At 43.6% G+C, this 13,051-nt stretch overlaps 1 protein-coding gene across 1 annotated transcript in view; it reads left to right on the top strand.

Moving 5' to 3' along the window:
• Positions 1 to 8,415, top strand: part of LOC311110539 (cytosolic phospholipase A2 beta-like) — a gene marked incomplete at its 5' end in the record, with an annotated part of 30,819 nt that extends 22,404 nt beyond the window's left edge. The window contains 8 exons of the mRNA XM_084153049.1: positions 1,174 to 1,396; positions 4,452 to 4,569; positions 4,868 to 5,005; positions 5,158 to 5,265; positions 6,416 to 6,595; positions 6,794 to 6,963; positions 7,161 to 7,347; positions 7,671 to 8,415. Coding sequence (XP_084009175.1) covers positions 1,174 to 1,396; positions 4,452 to 4,569; positions 4,868 to 5,005; positions 5,158 to 5,265; positions 6,416 to 6,595; positions 6,794 to 6,963; positions 7,161 to 7,347; positions 7,671 to 7,912 — 1,366 coding nt within the window. The 3' untranslated portion in view covers positions 7,913 to 8,415. The remainder of the gene's footprint in view (positions 1 to 1,173; positions 1,397 to 4,451; positions 4,570 to 4,867; positions 5,006 to 5,157; positions 5,266 to 6,415; positions 6,596 to 6,793; positions 6,964 to 7,160; positions 7,348 to 7,670) is intronic.
• Between the last annotated feature and the right edge of the window lie 4,636 nt (positions 8,416 to 13,051).

The raw sequence follows: 13,051 nt of genomic DNA, 5'->3' as shown, positions 1-13,051 counted from the left end.
GTCGGAAGTTTACATACACTTTGGTTGGAGTCATTAAAACTCGTTTTTTCAACCACTCCACAAATTTCTTGTTAACAAACTATAGTTTTGGCAAGTCGGTTAGGACATCTACTTTGTGCATGACACAAGTCATTTGTCCAACAATTGTTTACAGACAGATTATTTCATTTATAATTCACTGTATCACAATTCCAGTGGGTCAGAAGTTTACATACACTAAGTTGACTGTGCCTTTAAACAGCTTGGAAAATTCCAGAAAATGATGTCATGGCTTTAGAAGCTTCTGTTAGGCTAATTGACATAATTTGAGTCAAATGGAGGTGTACCTGTGGATGTATTTCAAGGCCTACCTTCAAACTCAGTGCCTCTTTGCTTGACATCATGGGAAAATCTAAAGAAATCAGCCAAGACCTCAGAAAAATAATTGTAGACCTCCACAAGTCTGGTTCATTCTTGGGAGCAATTTCCAAATGCCTGAAGGTACCACGTTCATCTGTACAAACAATAGTACGCAAGTATAAACACCATGGGACCACACAGCCGTCATACCGCTCAGGAAGGAGATGCATTCTGTCTCCTAGAGATTAACGTACTTTGGTGCGAAAAGTGCAAATCAATCCCAGAACAACAACGTCAAGGTGTAAGGACAACAACGTCAAGGTGTTGGAGTGGCCATCACAAAGCCCTGACCGCAATCCTGTAGAACATTTGAGGGCAGAACTGAAAAACCGTGTGCAAGCTAGGAGGCCTACAAACCTGACTCAGTTACACCAGCTCTGTCAGGAGGAATGGGCCAAAATTCACCCAACTCATAGTGGGAAGCTTGTGGAAGGCTACCCGAAACATTTGACCCAAGTTAAACAATTTAAAGGCAATTCTACCAAATACTAATTAAGTGTATGTAAACTTCTGACCCACTGGGAATGTGATGAAAGAAATACAAGCTTAAATAAATAATTCTCTCTACTATTATTCTGACATTTCACATTCTTAAAATAAAGTGGTGATCCTAACTGACCTAACACAGGGAATTTTTATTAGGATTAAAAGTCAGGAATCGTGAAAAACTGAGTTTAAATGTATTTGGCTAAGGTGTATGTAAACTTCCGACTTCAACTGTATACTACTGATACCCCTGCTTATGTGACATCATAACACATTCCTGTTCAACAGGGCCTTAGCCGCCCTGTATCAGGAAGCAGATTGGTCACAGCGTGATATGGATGAGTCCATCTCGGCTTTGGAGGGGGAGATCACCAAGAGTTTCCTCAGTGCCTTCACCCCTGAGAAGCTGCAGTACTACAGACACCAGATGGCAGAGAAAGAGAAGGAGGGACATATGGTGTCACTCATAGACATGTGGGGTCTGGTCGTTGAGCACTGCCTGCATGGGAAGGTACAGCAGCCTACTGTACACTCATACTTTACAATACACACTGTACTAATCACACTGCAATAGGAAGGAGTTCCGCAGAAATGGTTTTGTCGCCTGTATTCATAGTGCCTTTTATTCCATTGAAACTATGGGATGTTTTCTCTACAGACACAATTAGGGTCTATTATGTCTTTCACACTGAGTTATGATGCTTTACATAATGTATGTTTTGCGAATTTTGGATAATATAATTTATAAGTATGCATTAAGGTGTCTGTAATAGAATAAACGTGGTAAAAACAAATGTAGACATTAATAAATGCATTTGTATGCATTTATATAGCTTCCAAAATACTTTTTTACAACGTGGTGGAGTGCCAAGATGGAGGCGCAGGGGCGTCAACACAGCGCCCCCTGTAAGTCATCTAGTTTATATATAAATCATTGGTGAGAACCCTAACAGGACTAAGATTGAATCGTACTACACTGGCTCTGACGCTCGTCGGATGTGGCAGGGCTTGAAAACTATTACAGACTACAAAGGGAAGCACAGCCGCGAGCTGCCCAGTGACACAAGACTTCCAGACGAGCTAAACCACTTCTATGCTCGCTTCGAGGCAAGCAACACTGAAGCATGCATGAGAGCACCAGCTGTTCCGGATGACTATGTGATCACGCTCTCCGTAGCCGATGTGAGTAAGACTTTTAAGCAGGTCAACATTCACAAGGCCGCAGGGCCAGACGGATTACCAGGACGTGTACTCCGAGCATGTGCTGACCAACTGGCAAGTGTCTTCACTGACATTTTCAACATGTCCCTGACTGAGTCTGTAATACCAACATGTTTCAAGCAGACCACCATAGTCCCCGTGCCCAAGGACTCTAAGATAACCTGTTTAAATGACTACCGACCCGTAGCACTGACGTCTGTAGCCATGAAGTGCTTTGAAAGGCTGGTCATGGCTCACATCAACAGCATTATCCCAGAAACCCTAGACCCACTCCAATTTGCATACCACCCCAACAGATCCACAGATTATGCAATCTCTATTGCACTCCACACCGCCCTTTCCCACCTGGACAAGAGGAACACCTACGTGAGAATGCTATTCATTGACTACAGCTCAGCATTCAACACCATAGTGCCCTCAAAGCTCATCACTAAGCTAAGGATCCTGGGACTAAACACCTCCCTCTGCAACTGGATCCTGGACTTCCTGACGGGCCGCCCCCAGGTGGTAAGGGTAGGTAACAACACATCTGCCACACTGATCCTCAACACGGGGGCCCCTCAGGGGTGCGTGCTCAGTCCCCTCCTGTACTCCCTGTTCACCCATGACTGCATGGCCAGGCACGACTCCAACACCATCATTAAGTTTGCCGACGACACAACAGTGGTAGGCCTGATCACAGACAACGATGAGACAGCCTATAGGGAGGAGGTCAGAGACCTGGCCGTGTGGTGCCAGGATAACAACCTCTCCCTCAACGTGACCAAGACAAAGGAGATGATTGTGGACTACAGGAAAAAAAAGAGGACTGAGCACGCCCCCATTCTCATCGACGGGGCTGTAGTGGAACAGGTTGAGAGCTTCAAGTTCCTTGGTGTCCACATCACCAACGAACTATCATGGTCCAAACACACCAAGACAGTCATGAAGAGGGCACGACAAAGCCTATTCCCTCTCAGGAGACTGAAAAGATTTGGCATGGGTCCTCAGATCCTCAGCTGCACCATCGAGAGCATCCTGACTGGTTGCATCACCGCCTGGTATGGCAACTGCTTGGCCTCCGACCGCAAGGCACTACAGAGGGTAGTGCGTACGGCCCAGTACATCACTGGGGCCAAGCTTCCTGCCATCCAGGACCTCTATACCAGGCGGTGTCAGAGGAAGGCCCTCAAAATTGTCAAAGACTCCAGCCACCCTAGTCATAGACTGTTCTCTCTGCTACCGCACGGCAAGCGGTACCGGAGTGCCAAGTCTAGGTCCAAAAGACTTCTCAACAGCTTCTACCCCCAAGCCATAAGACTCCTGAACAGCTAATCATGGCTACCCGGACTATTTGCACTGCCCCCCCACCCCATCCTTTTACGCTGCTGCTACTCTGTTAATTATTTATGCATAGTCACTTTAGGTCTACCCACATGTACATATTACTTCAACTACCTCAACTAGCCGGTGCCCCCGCACATTGACTCTGCACCGGTACCCCCCTGTATATATAGCCTCCCTACTGTTATTTTATTTTACTTCTGCTCTTTTTTTCTCAACACTTTTTTTGTTGTTGTTTTATTTTTTTAAATAAATGCACTGTTGGTTAAGGGCTGTAAGTAAGCATTTCACTGTAATGTCTGCACCTGTTGTAGTCGGCGCATGTGGCCAATAAAATTTGATTTGATTTGATTTAACAGCCAAGAACCAACCTCTGTCTTCAGCTTATTCTGATTGCTAGAGCTTACCAGAGCTTATTCTGATTAAAGGAGTCTAATCAAATAGCAGGATGATTGCTGGTAGGCACGGAACACAATATGACTATAGGATCGAGCAGATCCAGAAACATGGGTGAAGGGGGTAAATCAATCCTGTCAAAATAAAGCGTGACTGGCATGACTATTTGTTAAGCCCGCTAAAGAAATGAGCCACCAAATCACAAAGACTGGAGCAGGGTTGGCTGGCAACCTGCTTTCTTAGTCAAGTCTCTCTCTCCACACTGTGGGTCTGGGAGTGTTTATCAGCGGGTCTCTCTGATGTCACAACAAGCCTTGCTCTGTGCTCTAGTCAGCCACTTCAGCCTGGCTGTCACTACCCATGGAATGCAGGGATTGTGATGCTATAACTCCCTGCTATCAACCAACCAGCATCTAGGATCCAAAAAACCCTTTTTATCAAATAGAATAAAAGTGGCAAAAACGAATGTAGACATTAATAAATGCATTTCTATAGCTTCCAAAATATGTTTTACAATGTTGGGGGAGTGCCAAGATGGAGGCACGGTGGCTTCAACACAGCGCCCCCCATTAGTCACGTAGTGTATATACTGTATAAATCATTGATTTCTCCTGTGGGGTTTGTAGAAGAACACCAGTACCCTGTCTGACCAGCAGAAGGCAGTATCAGAGGGCCAGAACCCTTTACCCATATGTACTGCTGTCAACCTGAAGGACGGAGTGAAAGGCGCCACAACAGAGTTTGGTAAAGCTGTTCTAGCAACTTATGTTTGATATGTATTTTAATGCAACCCAAATGGTCCACATGTTGAAACAAGGGATATTGTAACAGCATTTTGATGGTGTTAACTTGTGTTATTTACATATCCTTATGTATCCAGCTGATATAATAAATAATAATACTAAAAACGTTTTTGTAGTGGGAGGCGACACATAGATAAAATGTCATACAGCCAATTTAAAATAGCAGTTGGAGTATAAATGACCTATACATTTAATAATAACTGAACTATTTGTTTATCTTCCTATTCTTATCATTTTAGAGTGGTGTGAGTTCACACCATATGAGGTGGGCATCCCAAAGTATGGGGCCTATGTCCATGCGGAGGACTTTGGGAGTGAATTCTACCTTGGTCACCTGGTCAAGAAACATCCAGAGATACGTATCGCCTATCTGCTTGGTGAGAGACCACTTATTTGTGTGTGTGCATGCGTTTCAGAGAGTGAGAGAGACAGAGATGTGTCACAATATACCTGCCCCTAATGATCTATGGATTTCAATGTAAATGCAATACTTTCTACAGTGTGGGCACCTTTGCCTATGTGTTCACAGGTCTTTGGAGCAGTGTCTTCTCTCTTAACCTGACCCAGCTTTGGGGCTTTGCAACTGGATGTCAACCATCCTGGAGCCCATGGCTGGGGGAAGATGTCAACAAAATAGGTCTCTAACTCATACATGTATATTTGGTATTTGGTATTTTGTATTTATTAGGATCCCCATTAACCGCTGCATAAGTATCAGCTACTCTTCCTGGGGTCCACATGACATAATACATAGTACAGAACATTATTAGTCAAGGACTGAAATACCTACATTTAAAACGTCACACAGCCTACATATCAGTACATACACACAATATCTAGGTCTAATACATAGTACAGTGCAAATTACAATACAAGATATATAAAATGGCTGTGTCTCTTCACAGTCCCCTTTGTGCAGTAAGGTGTTCTTTTATCTGTTTTTTTAAACTGGTATTATTGCTAGTGTGAGTTACCTGGGGTGGCAGAGAGTTCCATGTAGTCATGGCTTTATTTAATACTGTGCATTTCCCAGCCTCTGTTCTGGATCTGGGGACTATGAAGAGACCTCTGGTTGCATGTCTTGTGTTGTAACGATGAGTGTCCGAACTGTGTGCCAACTGCTTGAACAGTTCGGTACCTTCAACACATCAACACCTCGCACAAAGACCAATAGTGATGCAGTCAATCTCTCCTCAACTTTGAGCCAGGAGAGACTGACATGCATGTTACTGACACTTTCCCTCTGTGTACATCTAAGTGCGATACGTGCTGCTTTGTTCTGGACCAACCGCAATTTACCTATGTCCTTCTTTGCCGCTCATGACAACACAGCTGGGCAGTAATCCAGGTGAGATAAAAACTAGGGCCTGTAGGACCTGTCTGGTCGACTGAGATGTCAAGAAGGCAGAGCAACGCCCTATCATGGACAGACCTCTTCCCATTTTAGCAACCATTGAGTCTGTTTTGACCATGCTATTTAGGGTTACACCCAGCAGTTTAGTCTCCTCAATTTGCTCAATAGTCACATTATTCAATAATAGATCTAAACGAGGTATATCGTTGAGCGAGTGATTTGTCCAAAAAATTATTATTTTAGTTTTTGTGATATTTAGCACCAGCCTATTGCTAGTTACCCATTCTAAAACTGACTGGAGCTCTATGTTAAGTGTCTCAGTTATTTATTTCACTGTTGTAGCCGATGTATACTGCTCTACAGCCAAACTCACAATAAAGTCTGTGTGCCAATATTTTAGTTGTTTGTCACCACTCAACTTCTTCCTCTAAAGAAATTGACAATGAACCAACCACCCTGGACACCTACCATTTCAAGCCTGTCACTAACACTGCCTCAGCGCTGACCAGCTTCTTTACCAGCCGGCCAGTCATCAGTCAGATCTACAACTTCATGCGTGGGTTCTTCCTGCACCGGAACTACAATGTCAACAGCAACTTTACATCGTGGAAAGGTACCATGAATGAACCCCCCCCCCCCCCCCCACCCCCCCCCCCCCCCGAACTATTGCTCTTAAACCAAATTCAACATGGATTTACTCAAACACTGTTATACAGTGTGTGTGGCACCAGCAGTCTATTTATGCATTGTATTATTCATGTATGTAGATTCAGATTATGTTTGTGAAGTTTTTCTCCCAATCTTTCTGCAGATATGCATCCAGATGCCTTCCCCAACAGACTGACTCCAGCTGACTCCACACTCCACCTGGCGGACGCTGGGTTCTCCATCAACACAGGCTGTCCACCTGTCTTGAGACCAGAGAGGGGTGTTGATGTCATCATGTCCCTCAACTATTCTTGGTGCAAGGACAAATTCAATGTAAATGGGTTGAATTTATGAATAATACAAGAGTGAACTTGTGTGAAAAGATTAACAGAGCAGTTTGCTTAATTTACTAGATCCACATTTCGCACAGATTTGCACACACACTAGGCCAGAAGGTGCATATGACTTGTGTAATGTCCATACACAGTGTTTGAATTGTCTGACTGACATCTCTTTAATCTATCTACCAGGTCCTAAAGAGGACTGAGGTTTACTGCAAAGACCACAGCATCCCCTTCCCCCGCATTGACTTCAGCAGCCTGGAGGGACAGCCCCTAAAAGAGCTCTACGTCTTCGAGGATGAGGAAAACCCCAAGGCTCCCATAGTCCTTCATTTCCCTTTAGTCAACATCTCATTCAAAAAGTTCAAGGCCCCTGGTAAGCACTGTTAAGATCATCATAATTGTAAAAGAAGCAGAGGTAGTCAATGAGCTACTGTAGCTAGCTAATGGCTCAAGCTGTCAATATGCCATTCGCCCTGTGCCTGTCAATCAAATCAATATTCTGTCAACAGAAAATTGTCGATGTTGTGTGCGTTAGAGATCAGGGCCAAAGATCATTGGCCTAAACCTTTGTATTGTATTGTATTGTATTGGACTGGATTGGATTGCACTTTGTTGATATTATAGGTCAAACTATAGTTTGATGTTTGTTTGTTTCATGTTTAAGGCTGACAGTATTGTTATGTTCTCATTCTGAAGGTGTGGCACGTGAGGGTGAGGAGGAGATGAAGGCAGGGGATGTTGGCATTAGCTCAAGCAGCTCCCCCTACCACACCAAACATCTGACCTACACAGCAAAGGACTTCCGGGCACTGACAGACCTTACCTCATTCAACATCCAGAACAACAAGGAGAAGATCCTCCAGGCTCTCGGGAAGGCCCTCGAAAGGAAGGTGCCTGTGGAAGAATCAGACCACCATGAGCAACACTCATATCATTGACAGGGGCCCCTCCATGGAGGAAGAGAGAGAACAACATGCATACAGATCAGATCACACTCATTCCATTTAGAGCAGCAACTCTAACTGCAATTTCTTGGTGGGACGTCCTGAGCCCTGTTTCTAAAGGTTTAAAGAGGAGAATGCATTTTGTTATTTCTTTGTGTTCTTGTTTCCAAGCTCCTAGTCTCCGTAGGCTATAGACGCGGTGTGTTGTTTTTCTAGACTGTCTTTTTTTTACATTTTACCTTTACGAACCTTACAGTATGTTTCATATTATTAATTGTATCTTGTTGACTTCATTTTAGCACAGAACTCCTGTGTGTTTAGACACACATAGTATTTTCTCTCTTAGAGGTTATTCTGGAGACACATGTAACCATGTTAAATCATATTTCTTGAAAGTAATTGACTCTGCTTTATTATGTACCATGTCTTCAATGTATACTGTTATTGTTTGAAAGTTAATTCATTCGTGACTAATAAATCTATTAGTTGATTTGAGTAAATGCATTCCTCGTTTGTAGAGTAACTCTTTGAATGGCTATTTCATAAGTTAGTAATGATTGGCTAATTGCACACACACATTAATGCTTTCAGATACTCAAGGCGTACACCTCTGATTTAGATATATGCAATTATAAAGCTAGACTTTGATTGCCAGTATCAGCTCATCTCTCTAGCGTCTTGGTTGTTGTAAACTATATCTTTAAAAAAGTTACATTTTGGGGGACTGATTGTGACTGGCTGACTAGCTACCAGCCTAAATCCGTCTCGACTGAGCCTCTTACTAAAATAGTGCGTCTATGAACCTTAATATTAAATGGAATTAGATATATTATATGTAGATTATGAAATATAATTTAGTCCTACAAGGCGTTTTTTATTATGTAACTGCCTTTATTAGACATTGGAATGAGCAATTAGAAGTAGGAACCTGCAAGTAGTAGGAAGTTAGGAACCTGCAAGATAAAGATGCATTTGACTTCAAAACACTGTGGCCTTACCTGTCCCACTATTGTTTGTGGAGATATGCTCTGACTGAAAGCTCACCTATAATTGAAATACATTTGCATCTGACTGGAAGTGTGCAGAGACTTTTTCCTGTTGCTTCAAAACACTATCAAATTAATGTCACACCAGAGAATCACTCACAGGAAAAATAAATGTTTACAAAGTGGCTCTTTAACACAGGCGTCTTTCAAAATGATAGAAAGCCTGGCATCTGTCCCAGAGCAAATGAGACTTCTAAACATTATGCATTTGGTGGTAAAGACAGAGAGCAGGCTTATTGGAAATAACTTCACGATCCGAGCTCTGTCTTGAGACTCATAATATGGGAATTAGATTGTGTTAATGGCACTGGGTCCAGCATCCAGCATTATATCTAAAGGATTGAATTGAAATCGTTCATAACTCATCATAATGCAACTATAGACTTGATGGAAAATGTATATGAACTTACTTTCAGCATTTTCAAATGCTTTTGCTATTGACCTAACTTTATAGAGGTTAATTCCTTCAAAGTGGTGCAGGTGGTAAAATTCTGTTCTCTGGTGATGTGAGAACACATGATGGCCTACGCTTGTGACATGGCTGTCACGACTCCCTCCGAAACTGCCTCCTCTCCTTGTTCGGGCAGGCTTCGGTGTTCGTCATCGCCGGCCTTCTAGCCGCTGCCGCTCCTCATTTCATCATTCCATTGGTTTTGTCTTTTTCATTACACACACCTGGTTCATATCCCCTCATCAGTACCTGTATAAGTGTTCCCTCTGCCCCCTTGTCTTTGTGTGTGATTGTTTATTGTGAGGATAGTGAAGCTCGGTGGAGCTCCTTGTATTTTGTATTGCCGGGTTATTTTCCCTGTGTGCCTTGTTGGTTCCAGTGCGACTGTTTTGACGCATTACTGCGTAACTCTGTTTTCCGGAATAAATCCTGTTATTCTGTGATTTACCCTCCTGCGTCTGACTCCTTCAACTCACCCATCACAGAATCACACACCCGCCATGGAGTCAGCAGGAGAGGAGCACATGCCTGGAGTCGTGGCATCGGTCCGGGAGCATTCAACGATGCTAGCCAGCTTGGGAGAAGCGATGGATCGGGTTCTCCATGTCGTCCAACGCCTGGAGAGGAGAGGACCCGATCTTTCGGGACCAGCTGGCTGACCGGATCCAGACACCCACACCCCAGCACCCAGAGGGATCCATATATCCCGACCACGGGATTTCGACGGGACAGCTGCTCTCTGCCAGGGATTCCTCCTACAACTGGAGTTGTACTATTCGAACATCAGCCCGGCTCCATCAGAGCGGGAGAAGGTGTCCGCCCTCGTCTCCTGCCTCTCGGGAAAGCCCTGGAGTGGGCCAACGCGGTCTGGAGTGAAGGAGGAGCCAACTACGGGGAGTTCGCTCGCCTCTTTCGGGCCGTCTTCGATCACCCACCTGAAGGTAGAGAGGCGGGCGAGCGTCTGGTCCACCTGAGGCAGGGGACGAGGACCACGCAGGACTTCGCCCTGGAGTTTTCTAGCGGCTGGTTCTGGGTGGAAAGAGCGGGCCCTCATCGACCACTTCCGGTGCCATCTACGAGAGGACGTCCGAAGGGAGCTAGCCTGCCGGGACACCATGTTGTTCCAATCAACTGGTGGACATGGCCATCCGGTTGGACAACCTGCTGGCTGCTAGAGGACGTCCTGGAAGGCACCTGCCCGGAAGTTACACCGAGCTTCACGAGTGCACTGCTGGAGCTGCGCGTCAAGGTGGGGGTACTGTTACGACTCCCTCCGAAGCTGCCTCCTCTCCTTGTTCGGGCAGGCTTCGGCGTTCGTCGTCACCAGCCTTCTAGCCAATGCCGCTCCTCATTTCATCATTCCATTGGTTTTGTCTTGTTCATTACACACACCTGGTTCATATCCCCTCATCAGTACCTGTATAAGTGTTCCCTCTGCCCCCTTGTCTTTGTGTGTGATTGTTTATTGTGAGGATAGTGAAGCTCGGTGGAGCTCCTTGTATTTTGTATTGCAGGGGAAACCCTGTGTGCCTTGTTGGTTCCAGTGCGCCTGTTTTGCTCACTGGACTGTTTTGACGCATTACTGCGTAAATCTGTTTTCCGGAATAAATCCTGTTATTCTGTGATTACCCTCCTGCGCCTGACTCCTTCAACTCACCCATCACAATGGCTGATACTTCAGTCAAGGTCCAGAGGATGGAAAAATAAATAACCTAAATAAACGGATTGATACAAATGTATACCTCATTTGATCAATTCCTGACACGTTCTACCCAAGTATGATAACAATGGCAACGAACAAAGAGTTTAAAATACTGTGGACCCACCAGGCTAGAAGCTGACGCTATTGCAATCATCCAACATCAAGAAACATGTCACCTAATTCAAACAACAGCTGAGTTACTTCACTAATAAAAGGTTTGTCTGAGAGTATATGTCTGCTCCTGACATAAGAATGTGAGCAGCCCGAATGCCGGCTTACTTTGCCGTTAAGCCACCTATCAGAGCCTTGTGATTCTGAAACTCACTGATCTCTGTTTATACCAGCCTTAATTTCAGCTAAATATTTACAAAGTTAACATTGACCAGACATCAGCTGTTAAGACAATAGGTTGTTTTATATGGTAGAAGCTCATGTAGCTTTCTCCATGTTTGCTACTCACATACTATGCTGTGCTCAGACAGTATGTAAAAAACATACAGTGCAAGGTTTATATTGAACAGACGTTGATAATGGTTGGGGGACAAGCTATCGGTGTTAAGAGTATTCAAGCTATGGAACAATACACACTTTAATGAAGTCATTAATTGTTGAATACAAATGAAACACTTTTATGGTGATCGGAATCAATTATCCACTGATCAATTGCGATTGTAGACGTAGTGTGACACAGTATGTCACAGACTACAGTACTGTCTGTATGTGATCCTATCAATTGATCATTATTCAGTTGACCGTTGTATGATGTCCCACAATAAGACCACTCCTCATCTGAATTATTTATAGATCTACAGTAGGCCTACATGTACGCCCACTGAAGGATGTTTTGCAGAAGTGGTGCCACGGAGTCTAAACTCTAATGGTTTTGCATTCACCTAGAGAGTACCCTATATGGTCAGGCTCAGAGATCTCAAATGGTCAAATTTGTCCACTTATCTCTTAGGCCATGTTAGGCTTCTTCTTAGGCCTAACAATTCTCTTACAACTGTCTGCTTTAACCTTTTACTGCAGTGGACTAAATCAGTGTCACACAGAGTGTTTCTTGGTAGTCTTAAACAAATCTACTTTGAAACAAAAGTATACACCTCACACACATGGTTATGGGCTTTAAAAAAAGACAGATGTACCATGTCAGATTACCTTTTTAGTTTGCATTCCAATATTACACTTAATATACATCACAGAAGACTGAAATAAAGTATAACAAAACCCTTTGACATAAAAACACCGGATTTTCTTATTTTATACAAAATAGTAGTTTATTAATTATGAAATTATGAAAACAATTAATAACTTTCCACCCATGAGGCCACTAGAGGGTGATTTGGTCATTTGACTGCAGGAAAGGGGTGCAGTTGGGGTAAAGAATAAGAAAAAAACTCATCTGAGAATAAACCCTTTGTTGGCTCCTACCCATACTCACTCACTCATCCCTGCATAGGGCTGCAACAAAGGATTCTACCCATAGAAGGTTCTTAATAGCCACTCTCCCAAAATTGGACAACCTTCTGGTAGGTTAGTTTCATTACATGATGAAACCCCTTGCTTGAGACCTTAAAACATGTTCCCTGAGTTGGCTCCCTTAGCAAATGCCACTGTCACACTTACACCCATCCATGCAGTTCTTTCGGATCTTGGCAACAGTCTCAAAAGACTTTGAATGGACCGTCTGACATTGTGCACATTTTAACGTGATTTGTTGGATTAAACAGGACATAAATTAAATGTTAAATTCAAACATTTAGAGTATCTTTCTTGCTTCAGAGAAGGCTCTTTGTTCAGAAGTAGGATCTTAATTTGATCACCTTGTTGCAGAACTTTCCTGCAATGCAGGAAATGTAAAACTTGTAGTGTATCTGAGGTTTAAAAAGGCTTCTGAAGTTTGTAATTTCCACTTTGAAATTTCAGACTTGATT

This window comes from Coregonus lavaretus (genome assembly GCF_964263955.1).
Source record: "Coregonus lavaretus genome assembly, chromosome: 36".
Taxonomy (NCBI): Eukaryota; Metazoa; Chordata; class Actinopteri; order Salmoniformes; family Salmonidae; genus Coregonus; species Coregonus lavaretus.
The sequence above is the reverse complement of the archived record's forward strand: the minus strand, read 5'-3'. Positions and strand labels throughout refer to the sequence as shown.